The sequence below is a fragment of the Chelonia mydas genome, chromosome 5 (genome assembly GCF_015237465.2).
Source record: "Chelonia mydas isolate rCheMyd1 chromosome 5, rCheMyd1.pri.v2, whole genome shotgun sequence".
Classification (NCBI taxonomy): Eukaryota; Metazoa; Chordata; order Testudines; family Cheloniidae; genus Chelonia; species Chelonia mydas.
In genome coordinates this window covers 70,971,249-70,993,326 of record NC_051245.2, presented here as the reverse complement: position 1 = coordinate 70,993,326, position 22,078 = coordinate 70,971,249, and the positions used below count along the sequence as shown (strand labels likewise).

Below are 22,078 nucleotides of genomic sequence, written 5' to 3'. Positions count from 1 at the left end.
TTGTAATTGAAATCAATAACATTGAAAATGTAGAAAAACATCCAAAATATGTATAATAAATTTAAATTGGTATTCCCTTATTGTTTAACAGTGTGATTAAGACTGCAATTAATTGTGACTATTTTCTATCTCACGATTAATTGTGATTTTTTAAAATCTAGTTAATTTGTTTAATTGCTTGAGTTAACTGTGATTAATTGACAGCCCTAATCAAATTCTATTTCAGACACACTGAACTATCTAACTGCTCAGTAATGGAAAAAAACACAGTGATTCAATGTCCAATTACATTTCCTCATTCTTGACATGGTTGACACCGTACTAACTGCAACTGACAGGGCAACTTTTGCCATTCTAGTATTCTTTATTTTTAGCTGTCTCATTCATCAAATGAGACGGTAACGATGAAATTCATCTGAGCTATTTCCTTTTCCTCAAAACTTTCAACCAAATGCTCAGAAAGAAAAAACATTTAATACTGTCACTAAAGACTTATAAAGGTCAGCTCTGAAATCAGAAGCTGCTAGTCCTAAAAATGAAGTACTGCAGAAAATTTAGCCAATGTGCTTTTTATTTACCTTATGCTGAATCAATGTTGAATAAAAATTCCTGTCTCCCTCCACCCATAGCTTTCCCAATTTCTTGTTGGTGGCTTCTGCCCATATTGGCCTTCCTGCCACACACACACTTATGCTGTGCATGCATGACAGGTCAAGAAATGCCAACAATCCCATTTTGTGGTAAACCAACAGCAACACACATAATTAATTTGTGGTGCAGCTCTGTCCACCCAGCAAGCAATGATATATTACCATTCCATTATATTAATAATGTAAGAACCTCTATGTGTGCAGACCCTTTATAAGTAAAGCACTGCTAAATGATGTGGTATGTAGTGCATACCAGAAACCAGGGATTATGTCTCATTTCATTCAATATGTACAAAGGTGGCAAAATTTAGAACCCTATAGTTAAACTTATCACAGCTTTATTTAAAATAAAAAGGAAGGAGAAATCAAAATTGCCTCAATCATCATAATTTAATGTGTACAGCATATCTCAAGGTTCATTATTTTCATTAATTCATTCTCCCACAGTTTTCTTGGGTTTATAACTTTAAAGTAAACATTCTATTTAAACTAAAAGTCCATATAGAAAAGATTATCCCATAAATTATGATGTATAATTGTAAAAGTAAACCACTAGCCCTGGAGAGTTTCTGTCTCCGTTACACAGGTTCCCAGTTCCTCAGTGGGATATTAGATAAGCTTTAGAATGATGGGCCACTAGTTTGTCACTGGCCAATAAAGTTTATTATTCTCACCCTACCGATCTCAAAAACTTCCATAGCAGACTTTTGCAGTCAGGGAAGCAGCTACCCTGTGTCAGGACTCTAGTGACAGCATTGAGCATGCTTTCCCCATGGAGACATACGTTCTCCTCCAAACAGAGAACAGTTTTTTTGAAGAAACTAGAAGGCTTATGGATCTTTCATGGGCCAAAAGTCACTGAGCCTTCTTTAGCCTGGATAGGGATGCTAATGCATATTTCATAATCTCCCAACTAAAATGTTTTCATAGCATTATGGATATGAGACAAATGAAAAAAACTCAGTGTTAAGGCTGTCTACATCTTTGACTCCTGATGTTCTTGCCTTGTTCACAAAGACATAAGCTAAGAATAAAGTATGATCCTCACCTTTAAAATGTCCTGGATCCTGCTAATTTGTGCTAGCCTTAACATAACAGTTAGAAATTTAATAAATTATTGTAATAGATCCCCCTTTACCCATTGAGAGTTTAAAAATAAACATTTTTATAAGATACTAACTCAATCACTGAAAGTCTATTTCAAAAACGTATTTGTTTAAAAAACACTTTAAAAAGGTTGCAAAATATGCAAACATCATCCTTTTCCTAATACTCTAGAAATGTAGTATTCAGGAAGCCTTGATATATGTACATTTATTGGAGCATAAAAATGAATTTGTTTTGCTAATGGGTTTAGAATGCAAGACTTAATGTGCATTCAAAAATCATGAATTTCTATTCAGTTAATATCAAAAGCCAATAAAAATGTATTTAAACCTTGCATTTCCAGGAGCATTTTTAAATGGAAACTGAAAATTCTTTATAAATGATGTTTACATATAGCTTCTGTTTAGAACACCATGACGTAAAGCTTCATAGTCAAGCACTGCCAAGAGAATTTCCAATATATGGCGCTGTCTGCGGTGCTGAAGGAGAATAAACCAAGCTATGGCACAAGGAACTGCTGCCCTTCTGCATTCTCACTATTGAGTACATGGTCTAACAAAATAATAATCTAACATGTATCAGCTCAACCAACGCTGTAATATAAAATTTCCTCCATAAAATAACTTTGTGAAGGAACCTCATAATTCTATTAAAACCCGCTTACCAAACATCCTTAAGATAGAATCCTTGTGAGGTCTGGACAGGCAAGCTGCAAAGTTTAGCTTTATTGCCAATTTGACTGTTTTCCTACCAGAATACATCAGAAGAGACATTTAAATTGGTAGCACACAGTCACCTCCAATACAGTGAAGGACTGAACCACACATTGTTCAGACTTCCCATCAGCAGTAGCTCAAGTATGTCATTGAAAATGAAGAAGAAATTTTGATTCCAGCTAGTAGGCATTTTAGGCCATCAGGTGCCGTCAAGAGAACTTCTGAGAGCAGAAACAATCTGTAAACTTTCATCATTTGTCACAAAATACTCTGCATCATGTTTTGTAGAACAAATACCTCTTATTTCCAAGTAGCGTTGCTTCCCTCCAATTGTAAAACGTATCACGCTACAAACAGAGAATATGGATATTCTTCCAATCCCCAGAATATTGTTTGCTAACTCAACAAGTTCCTGTTAATTTGCACTGTACTGACTAGCACAGTCTCAACACTTCTCAGATGAGGATTAGAATGGAATCAATGCCCAAACACAGATTAGGTTTACAACAAATAGTGACAGGTTTCAGAGTAGCAGCCGTGATAGTCTGTATCCGCAAAAAGGAGTACTTGTGGCACCTTAGAGACTAACAAATTTATCTGAGCATAAGCTTTCGTGAGCTACAGCTCACTTCATCGGATGCATCCGATGAAGTGAGCTGTAGCTCACAAAAGCTTATGCTCAAATAAATTTGTTAGTTAGTCTCTAAGGTGCCACAAGTACTCCTTTTCTTTTAACAAATAGTTAACTGAAACAACCCTCCAGAAAAAAACAACCAAACAATAAAACCTTCATTGTCAAGTATGCCACAGCTCTATAAATATAATCCTACAGGCCTCAAGATAAACTCTCATTGAAGTTAACAGAAGTTAAAAATTTGATACTATAGATGTCCCTTCAGAAAACAGATGGCTAAAAATTTGATCTTCTTTAAATCTACTGTTAGTAGGATTATGCAATATTTTTCATGGAACAATAATTGAAGAATAGATTTCACAATTTCTGTTACAAGCCAAAATATTTAAATTGTGTCCACTGTATTCAGACATGAAGTGTAACATTCACTTATACATCCAGTTATTATTTGCTACTTATATGGCTATTTATGTTGCTTTTGTTTGTTTTTTACAGAAAGGTGAATAAAAAGTTTTAAGTAGGTTGTCTCTAAATCAGGAGGATATTTAATGTTGTCAGCTTAAAGGTGGGTTAGTGCCCTTTCCCATGTTGATCTCCTTCTTCGTTATCCAGGTAAATAAACTGAGCCCTGAAGATCTGCAGTTTATCCAGAACCCTACAATGTCTATTGGCAGTCTATAGTACCTTCCTGATGAAAAGAAACTGTATCACTATTTTGCAACTAAGTATGTTTTTAGTTTTAATGCTGTCAGGCAGTGTTAAACTATATTAACTTTGATTAAGCTAGTAGATGGTGTTACTCACTCTATATCATGTCATTTACTGGGAAGCTCTCTAAGAGGGTCACTAAATCCAGAAGAACTCACAGAAATGCAACCAAAGTTGCATTTTTGTTTATTACCGACCAGAAAAACAAATGAGGCACTGTAAAGTAGGGTTGCCAACACTGTATTTCAAAAATAAGGGACTGTTTTCTTAGCACCTTCCCCTCCCCGATATTATTATTAATAATAATAATCAGTACTCACCTACATTCACCAGGGGTATTTCTTACTGTACAGAGATAAAAAAAATAAGGGACATCCCTTGTAATAAGGGGCTGTTGGCAACCTTACTGTAAGGTCTTTGATTTCATATATATACATATACATATATATTAGCTGAAGAACAGAAGTCCTGGATTATTTTATATTTTGTTAACAACTGGAGAAGACACATACAGAAAGACGCACAAGCTCCAGCTTTATTACCAGCTGTAGCAATTATTATTTGCAAAAATTTAGAGGACAAATGTAAATCTACAGTCTTTCTAAACAAGTAGTACTAATCAAAATCCTAGGACAAAATCAGTGGTATATTTTTTGGATCTGTTGTAGATTAGAGTTCCCTTATCAATTCAATTGTAGGCACATTTCTCTACAAAACATTAACTTCTCCAAACTTCAGAAATCTTAGGGCTTTTTTATTATTATTATTTATTTTGGTTAGGGTTGTGAGTTGTTTTTTTGGGGGGAGGGCAATAATCTAAATCTAAATAATCTAGTCATGGCGATTATTTAATGAACAAATGTTTGAGTACTTTTAAAATTTTTATTTTACTGTAGTTTGGAAAATTAACTGATTTTATCTTAAAATTTCTTTATATTTTCTATTTAGAGTTTCTTAACAGAATTGCATACAGCAACTGAAATATCTAGGAAGGTCATTTTTAAGTACATTTTTACATAACATACTTCTACAGTCTTCATTATGAGAAACACTGGGGTGGAGGGGAAAGAACATATTTTTTTCTATTTTTCTTAAGTCCTCCAATAGTTTATATTAACACTTTCACAGCAACTACTCAAGAAGAATTAAATTAACAGGCTTCCCAGCTCTATGATCTCAGTGCAAAGAAACTAGAGCCCGATTCAGAAATGGGAGTTTTGCACGTATAAGGACTGCAGGATCAGGGTCCTATTTTGCAAATGGTCTCAGATAAAACAGTATTCTTTTACTCTAACATTAGCAGGTAGAAGCCTGTACTTACGCTTATATAACAACTATATTCTAGATCGACACAGTGGATGAGGTAATATCGTTTATTGGACCAACTCTGTTGTAGCTCACAAGCTTTTCTTGAAGCAACAGAAGTTGATCCATTGACCTTGTCTCTCTAATATCTGGGACCAACACAGCTGCAACCACAACTATATTATAGTTCCTTTATAAGTGTTCCATTTTTCTTTCTGTTAATTGATACAACACAAACAAGTTTCTTTGTCCTTGAAATATTCGCTGCTGCCTTAAGCCACAAGTTCTCTATAGTCAGAAATAACAATAGAATTATATACATCTAGGAATAAAACACCAAGGAAAAATTAATGTGGAGATTATCCTTATTTGATTATAAATCCAATACTTCACTCCTTAGCTGAGCAAAATCCCATTTGAAAATTTGGTTTATTTATGGAAGGAAGTCTACAAGTCCTGAAAAGGTACATTTTAAAATACTAAAGACGACAACACTTAGTTGACCATTACACTTTTTTTCTCACATTTCTTTACTAGCTGCCTATAATTTCTGTGGCATTAAAAAAATCTGTTCACAGTTTAAACATTCTATGGCTTGTTTTATTTATCTTTTTTCTTTCCAACTATTGTCTTATCTTCAGTATTTAGGTGAAGACTTCATATCTAGAGGTGACTGAAGTCTCTCTACAATTAATCATGTGATCTAATGAGGATGTATGGATCAGCACAATATAGCTCTAAATTCTGGGCTAAAAAGTTCCCCTTATAGCATAAAACAACAAGTGTACACAGAATACTCTATTCAGTCATTCAGAATAAGTGATTATGCAGCATATTACAGACATTTTTATAACTTCTAATAAGAATATCAATGTATTATATTTAATCTCTTTAAGATCCCTTTGAAATAGATTCAGTAAACTTCAGTAGAAACAAAGTGAACTTTTTCTGACATACTGGAAAAAAGTAATTACTCACCGAAGAATGCCTTTTGAAAACTGAGTCTTTTCATTACCGACAGTTTCAATGTTTGGTAGTTTATAAAGTGAAACATTACCTGAATTTCCCTTGCGTGGTATACAATAATAAGACCAAGCAGAATAATCGTGGAGAGGCTAATAAGGCATTTTAGAGCTAATGAATACAGCGACTCCTGCAACAGAAAAACATTTGAGTGTCCGTGAAAAGATATACACCTTTATAAAAAGACTTTTTGTCCTTCATCCATCTGAACTGTGATGGGGGAAAATCTATCTTGCATAACAGAGACCAGGACTACTGACTTGATTTCTCTCTTTTAAGGATGAAGAATAGCTGCCCTAAATCAAAAGGGCTACTTGTCATTGCTTCAGCAGCAGGTCCAGTACAGGTGGGACAGCCAACACTGGGAAACCAATTTACTCTAGGGACTGCCAATGGGATGGAGCGCTCTAGCCCGAGAAGAAAAAAAAGTTTCTCTCAAGTCTACAGCATTACGCAAATCCAAAGAAATTGACCCTGGCTGGCAGAATGAAAAATTGAGCGTGGCGATTTAAACGGCTGATTTAGAAAATACACTTTTCTTTTCAAATTGTTCTTAAATCCCTTCTCTCCCTCCTCCTCTGTCCTTCTCATCCTTTCCCTCCCAGGTTTGTAGGGCATATCGCAAAGGAGCAGCGCCTAACGGACACTGGTGACACTGGCAGGCGTGTCTGGCCGCCTAGTGCAAGTGAATGCAGAGCGTGTCTGCAGGGCATGCACTGGGTGGGAGTCGCTCCCCGCAGGGGACAGGCGGACAGATCAAACTGCGGCTGGGACCTTGGAGAGAGCGCGGAAGGCAGAAGGAGTGGGTAGGCAGCTGGGGCCCGGGAGAGAGCAAGCCCAGCAGCAGGAGGAGTGAGAGCGTGGCTGGCAGCTATAGCGCGCTGGAAGGGAGGCGAGCGGGGAGGGGCAAGTACCTTGGTGTAGGCGCCCCAGGACAGCTCGGTCTCGATGACCATCACCACGATGCCGAACATGCCGAAGATGAGCGCGTAGTCGCTGAGCCGCTTGCGCTTCTCGAAGAGCGCTCGGCGGTGCCCCAGCTTGTAGCCGATGTTCTGGTTCTTCTTCTTGCTGGACTTGCTGCCGCTGTTGTTCTGGCTGCTGCCCCCCACGCTGCCCCCGGGGCCGGGGCCGTGCAGCGCCAGGTTGTTGGAGTTGTTGTGCTCCGGCTTGGACACCACGATCTCCGGGGCTGAGGCGGCGGCGGCGGGGCTGGAGAGCGGCGGCTGCAGCGGCTGGGACTCGGAGTCCAGCTCCTGCAGGTTCCTGCGGGACGAGCTCAGGTGGCTGAGCGGCCGCATGACGCCGCCGTTGTACCTGCAGCTGCTCATGGCTATTTCGGTGAAGGGGTTGCTCTCCCGGCGCTGGTGGGGCTGCTGCTGCTGGTGGTGGTGGTGGGTGCTGCCGCTGCTGACGCTGCTGCTGGGGCTGGCTGCCTGCTGCTGCAGGCTCTGGCACTGGTGGTACTGGGGGTGGGGGTGGTGGTACTGGTGGTGGGGGTGGGGCTGCCTGGACGAACCGGCATGGCTGGAGGGGGTGAGCTCGCTCACGTTCAGCTGGCTGCCCTGCCTGGAGGAGGCGGCGGAGGAGGAGAGCGGCGAGGAGTGGGTCCTGAAAGCGCCCGACAGGGGCGAGGAAGTGCGGAGCAGCAGGGGCAGGTTGTCCCCCGCCGCAGCCCCGGAGTAGCTGCAGTTGTTGCACTGGCGGCAGGGGCTGTGCTGCTGGAGCAGGCTCTGCTTGTCCTGGCCCGGCGGCGGCTGCTGGCAGTGCGGGCGCGGGCGCTGCTGCTGCTCTGAGCAGAAGCCCGGCTGGAACTGCAGCGACGTTTCCATGTCAGAGCTGTTAAAGCTGCAGGAGGACCAGGCGGTGGTGCACCCTGCGCAATGCGTTACGGTCGGCAGTGGCGAGTCCTGCCGCCGCCACGAAGGGCCCATCCCGGCGCCCGTAGAATCCAGCCGGCGAGTCCGATTGGTCGGGCGAACCAAAACAACGGGCATGACGTCACCTGGAGGACGGGAAAGCTGCGGCGTGAGGCGAGGAGCGAGGGAGGGGAGGGGGCGCGGGGAGAATCCCGGGAGCAGCTGTCGCTGCCAGCCAGCGCGAGCGCTGCCCCGCCCCTGCCCGGGGAATTCCACCTTCCCTGCAGTGCAACGCAGCCCGGGCGGGGCGCGGCGAGCCGTGCTGCAAGAGCTGCTCAGGCAGGTAAGGGGCCCTCCGTCTTCTCCCTCGGGGCACTTACACCAGGGATCGTCCCGCCGGAGCAACAGCAAGGCACAATTAATAACCACAATCACCATTCGTAGCAATATTCCACCCTCCTAGACCCTGCCCCGGTGGCTGCTTCAAACCCTTTGAAAGCACTGACGACTTGCTGTCAACGCGCAGCGCAGCCGGCAACCCTGACGAGCACAGCACTTGTCTGTTAGGGTCAGAAATCTCTGCAGTTAAGATTTGCTGGTGCCTGTTTACATTAATCTGCAAATTATTTCTCATTCCACCCAATTTGTATCCAAAACTGGGGGAAATGTGGCCTCTAATTATTTGTTAGCAAAAGGTGCAGCTATGATACTAAAAGTTTGACAGGTAACAGTATCGGTTTCAAAAGGATACAAATGCGGTACCGGCTGTATTTCATTTAACCTCATGGGGAAAGGGCTGCATGCAGGAATTTTCCCCTGCCCGGGTTATTATTTTGGGAGTAGCTTGGAACAGATTGCTCGATTTGATTCAGAATAACAGGAAATCCCAGAATTACAGTGACAGAGGCAGCGATCATGCCCCTGCCTGTGTATGGTGGTTCTGATCTGGCTGCAGCCATAAAAACCTTTGCACTGAAGTGCTGGAGGAGTGAATTGTTGAGCCAGGACGTGTGGCTGTTTCTAATGGGGAACTAGGACTGCACCTGTTCACAAACAATTAGTTATAGGGAGAGAAATAACCCCCCAACTCCAGACCCTTCTTCCTGAGATGCTTAAATGATTTGTTTCAGAGTCGCAGCCCTGTTAGTCTGTATCCGCAAACAGAGAAGGAGTACTTGTGGCACCTTAGAGACTACCATGCGTCCGATGAAGTGAGCTGTAGCTCAGGAAAGCTTATGCGCTAATAAATTTGTTAGTCTCTAAGGTGCCACAAGTCCTCCTTTTCTTTTTAAATGATTTGCAGTCCCGATGTGGACTGGAAGCATTGGCATGCACGTCCCAAAGCTCTGAACTAGGGAGAAATGGGGAAGCCTGACTGGAGGCGGGGATTTCCCCGGACCTAGCAATGCCCGCCTCGGCGTAGACCGTTGGATTCGCTCACATTTACGCTTTTTCCGAAACATCGGGCTTTGCGCCCCGCTTCTTCCTGTCCCCGTCTTCGGCTGCACGGGAAAGGTGGCAGTAGGTGGGGCCTGGCCCCGGGGCGGTAAGAGCACAAAGGAGGCCCTGCCAGTGGCCCGTGGGGAGCTGTCCAGCGATCCCCAGCAGAGCCTGGAGGGAAGGCGCGGCGGAGTCCTTCTGCCCCTCGTCTTCCTCTTTCTTCCTGCTGGCTACCTGCAGCAGGTTCCCTGGAGACCTGAAAGACAGACATGTAGCATGACTTCATGACTCCAGGCATCCTCTCTCTCTGTCTGCCTACCTATGAACTGAGAGCAAGCATAAATATGAGAGAATAGAGAGAAGACCCAAGCTATTTCAAGAAAGATGATGTCATATGTATGTGTGTGTTAATGTACATGCAGAGACACTAAACTCTAAGGGTGAAATCTAGACCCCATTGAAATCCATGGAAAAATTCCCTCTGATTTCCGTGGGAGCAGGATTTTGCCCTATTGTTCAGGCAACTAAATGCATGAGCAGTCCCATGTGCATGCATAAGTGTTTGCGGGCTTGGGACCTAAAACTGCACTCATTGAATAAGTTTATCTTATTCATGTGAAGTCAATGGACTATTAGCAAAAGGATTACTTCTGAGTACAGGTTTGCATGATTGGGTCCAGAGGCTTAGATATACTCCTTTAAAAGTGAAGGGGTAGGGGGAAAGGGATAGAAAAGACACAGGAATTGGCAAAGCTGTAACTGGATTTTCCCACTAAAATAAAAGAATACTCAAAAATAGTAAACAAAAACAGTAAACAAAATTCCAAACATTTTTCAAATCCTACAATTTAAAAAATTTGAGGGATTTTGCAATATGATTTTTTTTTAAAAAAATTTTCATTGGAAATTTGAGAGAAGTCACTCAGTATTAGAAGATTCACAGTGTTTTAAAAAAATCTGCCAACAGTAGTCCACAAAAAGATTTACATGATAGAGACCTGTTCTAATAAGGCTAAGACTTACTGTGAAACAGGATCACTTTCATTAAGTAATTGAATTTCTGACTTGGATCCAATTTCCTGAAATTCTATTCTGCAACAACTCTAATGTTGGCCATCCACTACCATTTTACCTTCTTTTCCCCAGTGACTTCGAGTGAATAATTCATTTTAGCAGTTCCCTTCTCAGACAGTTTAATGCCTGAGCCAGATAAAGGCTCTATTTTGCATTTACTTAGAGAGAGGAAAGAATCGTGAAAATGGTAAGTGATTCATTTATTATAGCCATGCTGCTCCCACTGCTAGAGTTAAGGCTGTGTCAGTATTTCCATTACGCAGCTGGCTTCCAAGAATCAGAAATTCAGCTGTTAAATTTCATTTGAATGGCCTGACTTTAAGGGGTCAAAGTCTCTAGAAATCTTTATTTTTTTCCCTAATAGTTAGGGGAAATGTTTGTTCAAGCATTTGTAAATTATAGAAATGCAGAAAAAATAATTGTTGATAATGATAGGTGTGTGTGTTTGTGTTTTTCAGTAGGTGTTTCCATCTCACAAAATAATTAGATTCCCAATGACATTTTGTATGCTTTAATCAGTGCTGTCTTGGGTAATTTTATTGGGGGTGAGTTTGGCAGGGAGGAGTGAGTGAAGTGTTTGAACAACTAAGCTATTTAATTTAGGAAAGGTAAATTTACAGCAGACGAATAACTTTGTTCTCAGCCAGAATGTGGTATATTGCTTTTAGGACGCAGATCTTGCAAATACATCAGTGAAACTGCTATGAAATAAAACATTATGGTTCTAAAAACCAGTCACAGGATTATTGCAATGACACACAAATTGGGGTGTTTAAGTATGCTTAGACATGATTATAAAATAAGTGCCTGTAAATATAGATTTGTATGATATACAGTATCATAATCGCTCATAAAATATGTCAATCTGTTGGGTTAATAATCTGGATTTGAAGTCCCTTAATACATATTTGAATGACAGATTAAGTTATAATATTCTGTTAAATCAATCTGCACCTTCAAACTATATTAATGTGTACTTGAACTGTATAAATCCATTGGGTCACTTCTCATATATTTGAGTAAAAAGGAAATTGTTTTACTCTTAAGAAGAAAAAATATTGTAAGTAAATTTAACAGTATTATAAACAGACAAAACAAAATCCAGAGTTATGCCATGCATTCTATCTCAAGTCATTCTGTTTTGTCTAAATCTTGAAGGGGCTCTTATGGTAATATTTGGGTCTCAGATTAGTACACAGTGGCACATCTCAGGGACTATATTTTTAAATCTATCTATTCATCGAAATTCTATATAAAATTGTGTACCAAGAGATTTGCTTCATGATAGAATGAATTAAAGAATGCAGACAGTTTTAACTTCCAACTTCCTTACTTTTGTCTGTTCATTTCATGGTCTTAATGTTAGTTTAATATACTTTCTTTCCCCTTTAACCTTCCTGGCCACATTTGTTCTTTATCCTGAAGATTTCATATCATGTCAGTTTATCTTCATATTTTCTGTGTTTTCATCTATTCTGATAACTTAGTTTTAATTAATTGTGAATAAAGTTATAAAATCAGAAAAAATAAGATGAATTTTTAATAGTAGAACACATATATGTAAAAGCTTGTTGTGTTCTGTAAGGAAAAATTTATTTTTCTATTTTTTTAATGTATGAACAGCTGCAAATCCCATTTTTAGTGTATTTATCATTGACAGATTGTGTCTGTCCTTAAAATTAGGTCAAGCACTCTGCTGCTACTAGCTTTTGGAATATTTTATGTGCTTGCTTGATCTTTCTTTAAGACAATAAACAACTGAATATTCCCCTGTTTAACACAAGAGGGCATACTAATACACTCAACATATTATAAAACTAATCAACTGCAAGTTTTCATTTGTTTCAATTATATAGGGATTATTTTTACTACCCAAATTTTAAAGGTCTAAAATAAAAAATTAGTGAGAGCTTACTTTTTTAAACGCAAGAAGAATAGACCCTCCCCCTCTCAATTTGTCAAAGATGCAAAAGAGCAGGAATAGAAAGGCACACTATTTAAATCAATCCTGCTTCTTATAATAAGCATTTTTGAAACTTTATGTAAGAATGGGTGAGTGTAATAGCATTTTAATAGTACAGACAAAATATGCTAATTGAATTGCCTTTGTATGAAAAGGACACTACCATGACATAATGCAAAACTGATAAAATGGTATGGTAAGGCATGTGCCAAGGTATAATGACAGACCCCCTACGGAACAATGATTAGAGATTTTCTTTGTTTCATCAAAACATTTTTTACTTCCCTATTAATCCTGCTCTTCACACTGTTTTAGGTCACTATGCTGCTGTGCCAAAGATGCCATGTTATGGGGAGAGATTTATTTTAGATCTAGTTTGATAGTATGTTTAGAAAAAAGTCCTGTTTTCCAGCTGGCTACACTAACAGCCATTAATTGCTAGGACAAGATAGATACTGTAGAGCAAAGCCGTACCATTGATAACATGTGGAGCACAACAGATACAGAAAAAAATTATTACTAGGTTTCTTAGATCAGGAAAATGCCTGACCTGACAGCTAATGCCTAGCTAGCTTAAGTGGCTTAAGTAAAAGCCCTCTACATTGTCATTATTGTTTTAGCCCATAAGTGTTTTAGGAGGCAAATAATGGCAGCTGCTGTATTAGAGCACATTAACTGAAGTTATAGATAGCTATTTTGGCCAAACTCCTGCCGTCCTTACTAAATCAAAACTCCTATTCAAGTCAATAAGAATTTTGCTTTTCTAAAGTTAAGGGTCCAAAGCTACCACATGATGCATGCTTCTGTTAGTTGGGGCAGGGAACAAAATAAGTTGAAAAGGCTAAGAAGTTGCACAGAGGCTGAAGATGGTAATATGCAGCAATACTTTTGGCCTCAAAAGCATATCTCCCCAGACCATGAGTTTCTAAAAATCACTAAAGGAAAGAGTGTTTGCTATTAAAGTGGGCATAGATGGGGGTATGTACAAAGAATTATACTGTTTGCAGAAAACTAGAACTCAACACTAACATCCTAAGCAATAGCTTACCACAAATGCATTCCATGGGCTCAATCAACTGAAATATCTTGGGAATTTATTGAAAGATGTGACTAAGATTATTTAACATGTTGATTGTCACTGAGATCCTCTACACTAAGGCCTTGTTTATGATACTCCAAATTAAGAAATAGTGTTATTTTTCCAGGTTTGATGTCATGTGTCACTGAAAAAAAAGAATATTTTCAATTTCTGTGCAATGTTCAAAGCACATAGATCATAATTATATTTTGTTTTACCTCTCTTGAAAAATGGTGGCTATAGTATATTATAGCTATAGTATAACTGGGCCTAGATATTTCAGACCTCAGATGTAGTCTTTTAGTTAGGTCGTGTGACTCTTATGTTGGTGAGCACTTAACTTCATTGGGTTTCCTTGTATGAGTAAATGCTTACCAACATGAGTAAAGGTTCCACAGTTGGGCCTTTAAATAGGATACACATGATGCTTTAAAAGTGTAGAAAACTGTCTTTTTAAGCCCTGTAGTTATGAGAAGGATCAAGAGTCATTATTAGTTGTAATGGGAAGAAACAAGTAACATAACCCCTAAAGAAGAAGACGACAAGCACAGGGAGAGAGGAAATAAGATGCCTAGGCAAGGGATAAAATGTGTTTAACTGAGACTTGAAATGGGATACAGAGACAGTGAGACAGGGATAATTATTAAGATGACAGGAACTGCAGAGGAACAGGCTCTCTCGAACAATAGTGAGACTGTAAGAAAAGACAGCTATAGCTAGACCGAAAAGAGAAGTAAAGGAAGACTATCCATACAGTAGTGTAGGATGGAGAGTCTTAGAACCAAAGCGATCAGTTTTCAACTGGATTCTGAAATGTGTAGGACGCCAGTGGAGGTTTAATATGTGAGTCATTGTCATGCAGCTTCATACAAATGAGTGGGAAAGAATATTCTGCATATGCTGGAATCTGCAAAGCTGGGACTTAAGGTCACAGTGACCAAGGTGCAGTAGTCCAGGAGAGAGGAGATAAAGGCATGGATGAGGATTTCAGTAGAGGTGTAGCTGAGGCCGTGACAGTCACAAGCAATGTTGTAGAGATGGTTATGAGTATATTTACAGACCCAGGAGATCTGGGAGAATGAGTTCAGGATAAAGGATAACCCGGAGGTTGCAGAGATATGTGGTGTCTGAGTCACAATATAAAAAGGGTTTTGGGGGCTGATCCTCTTGTCCATAAGAAACACTTCTGTCTTTTGAGGCTTTTAGCTGAAGGAAGTTAAGAGGAAGCCACAAATTTAGGTGGTCAAGGCTCTGCAGTGTTTCCCACATTAGCCATTAAAGCAGAGGTGGTGGTCAGGGAATGGCTTATGTTTTTAAGGTATTGTAGTGAATGCTCCACACTTATGGGAACAAGGTATTTTTACTGTGGAACTTTTTTGCCCCATTCATTCTCCAACTACTAAATTTCCTGTCACACAAATGTTTGTTTTTGACTTGATGAACTCTCTTGAATTAAACAATTGACCACAGAAGAGCATTTTAATCTTAGTTCCAGCAGGCAGATGGGGTGTCATGTCCCATTCAGCTTTCAGCTTCGTTTCTGGACAGCTGTGTTTTGTGAACATCCTCTGTCATCAGTGCCTCACATGTGAGCAAAACCCAGGGTGGGCTTCTTTTTTGGCCACACAAGGCCCAATAAGAGAACCAGAAAGAGCAGTTTTAGCCAGTGGAGACCTAGGTTAGAAAACAGGTTTTCTCATGCCTACATATGTGCTTTCTTTTTTTCCCTTTTTGATTTTGTTAAACTTAAGGGACATAAACTTTGTCCATGCACTCTGTCCTGAGTGGCAACATCCCTGCTATTCCAGAGTCAGACCTCTACAGTTGTTGATAGCTACAAGTTGTTAAATCGTATGGCATGTCTACTGATGTGCACAACTGCCCATTAGGGCCTAGAATCCCAGCACAGCACTAGCAACCTGGTCCTGGTCTTTCAAAATGACTAGTGAAGTAATTAAGCACCCAATCCTGCAGCAAGGTCAGCATGGGCAAGGATACCCACATGGAGCCCCATCGATTTCAGTGAGGCTCCTTGTGGGGATAGGGGGCCCATTCTCACACAACTCTTTGCAAGAGCTGAGCCCAAATATCCAACCTACACAGTGAAACCTCTAAGTTCTCATCGCTAGGCAGCTGTGGGAAACTGGCTGAATCCATTAATTGTTTATTTCCAGACTTTCTTGTGTTTGGGTTTTTTAATATTACTTTTTTTCTAGCAAAGGTAGTACTGTTTTTGAGTGATAACTGGACTTTGAAACATGCTCTCACCATTACACTCCCAAAACAAAGTTTTAGTTTGAGAATTCTGGTTGTCTGGTGTTTTGAGGCACCAATATTATGGCTAAAGAAATAACTAGCAAATAGTTACTATCTGCTTTCCCATAATTCCTTACTAAGCAAAAACAAAACAAGGCTTATCCTTCTATGCAAGAATCCTCAAATCCCTAAATGATGACAAAGATTTGATTGAGTAATCTTGCATATGGAATGTTAACATTTTCCACCTATTATGTTTAGTATCTAGGAAAAGGAAATGCTAATGCTACTAATAAACAGAGAAAGGATGTATTAATTCCTGTATTGTTAGCTAATTAACAGTTCCACATAAGATTGTTTGAGAAGATGTGCTGGAGGATACAGCAGTGTGGTTGTAATTCTTACTCCTCTACAAACCTTTGAAGTACCTCATTAGCACATGCCAATTTGATGCAGCCATGAAAAGGGCTATTGCAATCCTAGGATGCATCAAGAGAGGTATTTCCAGTAGAGATAGGGAAGTGTTATTACCATTATACAAGGCACTGCTGAGACCCCATCTGGCATACAGTAATTCTCGTTTCCGATGTTTAAGAAGGATGAATTCAAACTGGAATGGGGCAGAGAAGGGTTCCTAGGATGATCAGAGGAATGGAAAACCTACTTTGTGAGAGGAGACTTAAGGGAGCTTGACTTGTTTAGCTAACCCAGGGGTTCCCAAACTTGGTTTGCACCTTGTTCAGGGTAAGCCCCTGGTGGGCCACGAGATGCTTTGTTTACCTGAGCGTCCACAGGTACAGCTGGTCGCAGCTCCCAGTGGCCACAGTTTGCCGTTCCCCGCCGATGGGAGCTGCGGGAGTGAAGTTCTGGAACAGGCCCTGGGGGGGCAAAAAATCTAACTGGTTTCAAGACTGAGCTTGATAAATTTATGGAGGGAGTGGTATGATCAGATTGCCTTCAATGGCTTGTGGTCCACCTGTGACTGCTAGTAACAAATATCACTAATGGCAAGAGATGGGGCACTAGATGGGGAGGATTCTCTGTTACTACAAAGAATTCTTTCCCAGGTGTCTGGTTGGTGGGTCTTCCCCACATGTTCAGGGTCTAACTGATCACCATAGTGGGGGTCTGGAAGGAATTTTCTTCACAGGCACCAACTTTCTAAAGTGCTGGGGGGTGCTCAACCCCTGGGTCTGCCCCAGACCCCGCCCCCACTCCACCTCTTCCCCCAAGGCCGCACCCCGCCTCTTCCCCCCCAGTTCCACCCCCTCCCCTGAGCATGCGCGTCCTTGCTCCTCCTCCTTCCCCCAGAGCCTCCTGAATGCTGTGAAACAGCTGATTGCAGTGGGTGTGAGGCGCGGGAAGGGAAGGGAGGATGCTGATCCACGAGACCTGCCGATAGGCAGGAGCTGATAGGGGGACTGCCAGTGGGTACTTAGAACCCACCAATTTTCCCCCATGGGTTCTGCGGAGCTGGAGCACCCACAGCGTCAGGGCCTATGATTTCCCCCTGGGTCAGATTGGCAGAGACTCTGGATTTTTTGCCTTCCTCAGCAGTATGGGGCATGGTTCACTTGCTGGTATGAACTAGAGTAAATGGCATATTCTGTGTAATTGGAAATCTTTAAATCCATGATTTGAGGACTTTAGTAACTCAGCCAGAGGTTATGGGTCAGTTATGGGAGTTAGTGGGTGAGGTTCTGTGGTCTGCAATGTGCAGGACGTCACACTAGGTTATCACAGTGCTCCCTTCTGGTCTTAAAGTCTGAGTAAGAAACAAAACCTGTAGCATGCTACATAAGTGTCAGGCCTGTCAGTTCCAAGAGATGCAGCTGTTAAATCATTGCCCATTTAAGACTATTTTCCAACATTTGCTTGTGCTCATTATTAATTCAGTGGAGTCACTTAGCTGTGGCAAGTTCTCTCTTGCATGGTTCAAGAGGAAAATAGCTTTTGAATAATTTGTGATCTCATACCAATTTTTGCATAGAAAATAAAAGCAAAGAATTTGCTATTTGGAATATAAATGTAAAAGGTACATTGTTGACTTAATATAAAAGCTTCTTCTAAATTTATTCACAAAATGAATGCATTGATTTTTTTTCCCAAATCTACCAGCAAATTACTTTTAAAGCTGTGGAGGAAAACTACCAGATAATCAGTCTTTCATGCTAAAGAAAAGGAAATTTAGCAAGGACAATTGTGATATTTCCTTTTCTGTTATTTCCAGTTTTTTTTCAAAGAGTAGGGATTCAGTTGCATTCTCTTGACTAATTTCACTTTTTGACTGCCATTAAGTTGGACATATCTAATGACAGACTTGCAGTACGTGAATACGTTTATCCAATACACAAATACATAAGTAAGGTTGTAGTTTATGCATACCCATATTGTTTGATCAATGTTACCATAAGTCTCAACAGAAACAAGAAAAGTCCAGATGAGAAGACTGGAAAATTACTCTGTGATAATTATATAATGACTAAAAACAACACTGAGCAATAAAAGGACTAATGGCCAGATAAATGTGCAGTGTGAACACAGAGGGCTACATTGTGAAATATCTGTATCGTAATTGCAGTCTGAACATACTTGCATGCACCCATTGCCAACGTAAAACCTTCACTTGCCTGTGCATGTATCCATTGCCAGCATAAAACTGTCACTTGCATGTGCAGATGAGTATTGTCACCTGCCAAATGGATAACTGCATTTACAGATGGATATTTATGCATATAGCTTACCAGCATTTGAACAAATACTTCTTTGCACATGCACAGCTGAATTTTATGTAGGCAAAAGATGCACATGTAATATTTTGAAGGTGCAGTTTAAATACCTACATTTGAAATTTTTGCCCAAAAACCCATGTCAGAAATAAATTCAGAACTAATAGCATCTGAATCAAGACGGTAAATCTGGAATTAGTGAAATGTGCAGAGCTCTAATAAAAAAGTTAGAAAATTTCTGCTGAAATATAATGGGATACTCTTTCGGAAGGATAGTTTCCCTTGTGCCCACACTTTTGTTCCTACATTTCAACTCTAGGCATAAATCTGAACACTTGTGCCTCTAGCTATCTGATTGCAGACACAAGTTGGAGAGTTAAAGGCACAAGAACTCAGAACTGCAGGGTTTTTTATGGGGATAAATTGTGCCTGTTATGAGGCCAGGCTTGAACCTTAACTGAAAATATCTCCCTTCCCCATATGTGTATAAATAATTTCTTTATGAATGAATACAATTGAAGTAAACACCAGTGAGGGACATTGATCTGTAGTATGAAAGTGACATGTGGCTGGTCTGGAAATGAAATTGATATTCCAGTTACTCTGAAAGAATATTGGAACTATAGAGATGAACAATTTGAGATGGAAGAAACGGTTATGACGAATAAAAAATAGCAGTCACAAAATAGATGTGACAGATATTAAAAACATCTAAGATAGTTGGGAATTGAAAAATGTAATTATGAGAATGAGAGGTGATGTTTTGGTCAGAAATACAATATATTGACAGATAAAAGAATTTGTGTCTGAATGTGACATGTCAGCAGCATTGAAATTCTCAACAAGCAAAGATATTTCTCATGTATTTCATACCAATAGCAAATTCTGAGAACAGACTTAGTCCTGTGGAATAAGCAATGCCACCCGTCTGCCTCAATGGGTGGGGGAAACTGAATGGGCCCATTGGGGAAAAGAGGACAGTCTCAGCAATCAGGTAGGCAGACACTCAATGAGGGATACCAGGCAGCTCCAGCCCCCCCCCCCGCCCCTTGGAGTCTGACACCCACTAGCCAGCTGGGAAGGAGAGGGGCTGATTGGCCAGCATTTCACAGCTGCCAGGATTTAATCTGGAATGAGAGCGATGTGGAACTTCTTCCAGCTCCATTCCAGCAGCCCCGCCCTGAACTAGGAATGGGAATCAGGCCTGACAGATGCTATGGGTCAAGCTGATTGCCCATTTTGGGGTCAGGCTGGAGTTCTTTATCCTATGGGCCAACTGGCAGAGGACCTGGGAGTCTTTTGCTGTCCTTCCACCACCTTCAGGCCACAGTTTTTTAAGTAGGATCATGCTTAGTACCTAGCTGAGGTACTTGGTTGAGTTGTTAAATTGCCACAATTTACAGTCAGTACCCAGTGTGATTAAAAAACCAAACTGTTCCCAAAGGTAAAAGACCTGGAAGTTTGGTGTTGGGCCTTGGGCTCATGGGATAGGATCAGAGCGAGCTGAGTCCTGGTGAGTAGGCTGAGGAGAGCCTACTCAGAGTTATACGGTAAGAGCCCAGTACCCCATACTAGAACCAATTAAATGACTGGTATAGGAGAGTATGGGTGATGGGTGGGTAGCGCCTCTCCCCTGTGTTAAAGTTTAACAGAAATTGTGGCCTGCTCCATAAAATCCATTCATGTGTTTGTCTTCATCTCAGTGCTGTGTTTGGTTCAGTGTATGTGTTTTGAAATAGTGCAAGTCTTGAACAGCAAACACTAGGACAGATTTTATTTTGGTAAGGCATGGTATATGCTCTTTGTAGAAATAAAAACAGACTATGGGCCTGTCGCTTTCAAGAGCCAGCTTGTGTTCTGCAGCTTCACAAGTGCCTGCTCCACCTGTCTTGTAAAAGGTGCCCCTGTAGTACGATTCAACTACAGCACTCTTTATAGCACTGTGACTGCTCCCCTCATTTCAGCCCTGAGATGTGAGGCACCCCAAAGAGGGCAGGAGGAAGGCAGAGCCATCCCTCCATACATCAGCCTGTAGTATTGGCAGCTGTGCAGTGGGAGTGAGGGGAAATGCTTCATCTTTTGAAGCAGCATAGCAGCAAGCAAGCTCCTCCTGGGGTGTTTTTGGTTCTACATGGCCCTCAAAGCAGAGCTGTACATTAAAGACACAGTTGAGCCCTAAGTGAGGTATTTCAAAGGTTTATATAGGAGTAAGAATTCCAACCACACTGCTGTATCCAGAAATTCACAAGCTTGTTTTGCATCTGCACTGCAAGAAGACAGTGCAGATATTTAGAAGGTTATTGGAAAAAGTTAAATGAGGAAGATAAAGTATGGATTATCTCATTGTCCTGGTGGTCTATAAACCCCTTTATAGAAGATGATTTTACCAGTTCAAATGCTCATTTAAAAGTGACTTTAAATAACTGCATCCTGCTCAAACAAAAGATGATTGCTAACATACCTAATACTGCATTAGAAGTAAGGGCTCCTATCACATCAAGACAAAAACAAAAGCTGCAATATGACATCAGGAAAAGTGTTTCTAAAGTCACCTGTGAATCTGTCATTGAATTGGAAAATAATGAAAACATACTACTATGGAAGACAGAGCAAATATGCCAAGTTCTTCAGTACGCACCTCGTTGATCAGAAGTGTCTAATTGTATTTTAAATACATAATACTCCAATGCAGTGGTCCCCAAACTGTGGGCCATGCCCCCTTTGGGGGTGTGGAGGAACATTCAGGGGAGCCCGGGCTAGCCTCCACAGGGAGTGCCACCCATCCCAGCTCTGGCCTCAACCGCAATTACACTCTGCCACCCATCCCAGCTCTGGCCTCAGCCGCAATTACACTCTGCCCCCCAGCCCAGCCTTGCCCTCTAGTCCCAGTGCCTCCCCCATCCCCAGTTCAGCCCCCAGCTCCGCCTTCAGCCCAAGTTGCTGAGCCACCTGTGCAGTAATGGAGGAAGGCACGGAGAGATTCCATTACTGATAAGGGGCAGTGTGACAGGAAACGTTTGGGCACCACTGATCTAATTATATTACCAACAACACTAAGGATCAGATTTTCAAAATTATCTCAACCCAACCTCCAGTTGTGTGCAAACATACATGTCCATGAGCACTTTCCAGGAAGTAAGACTTGAGTGCAAAAGATGCAATCATCAGATGTGTGAAGGAAATGTTTGGTCCAGCAATCTAGTATGTAAACAGAAAGGGGAATGAACAGTACATAAAAAGATAGGAGTAAAAAGGGTGTGAGGAGAGGGAAATTAAAGAAAAAAGAGTTTGAAGGACAAGGGGCATTCAAAAACATGGAGAGAAAGGAAATGAAATGAGTTTCCCCAGGAGGAAGGTCTGAATAAGGACTTCAGAATTTTTTTTCTTCTCCCCCCTTTTCCTCTCTCATATGAAGGAATATAGCATGTACAAATCTTCCAAACTAAATGAAACAGAGCCAGTCAAGCTTCTGGGCTTCCTCCAAAGAACCTTCATGCACAAGTTAGCTAGTTAAATCCTGAGACCCAAACAAGAAC

At 41.0% G+C, this 22,078-nt stretch overlaps 1 protein-coding gene across 2 annotated transcripts in view; it reads right to left on the bottom strand.

Annotated features, from left to right (window-relative positions):
- The window catches only part of KCNN2 (potassium calcium-activated channel subfamily N member 2), a 177,445-nt gene that overhangs the window by 97,861 nt on the left and 57,506 nt on the right, over positions 1 to 22,078 (bottom strand). For both annotated transcript variants that reach the window (XM_043547272.1, XM_027817824.3), the window contains exons 4-6: positions 9,444 to 9,698; positions 7,058 to 8,148; positions 6,178 to 6,273 (exon numbers count right to left, since the gene is read on the bottom strand). In XM_043547272.1, coding sequence (XP_043403207.1) covers positions 6,178 to 6,273; positions 7,058 to 8,148; positions 9,444 to 9,465 — 1,209 coding nt within the window. In that variant the 5' untranslated portion in view covers positions 9,466 to 9,698. The remainder of the gene's footprint in view (positions 1 to 6,177; positions 6,274 to 7,057; positions 8,149 to 9,443; positions 9,699 to 22,078) is intronic.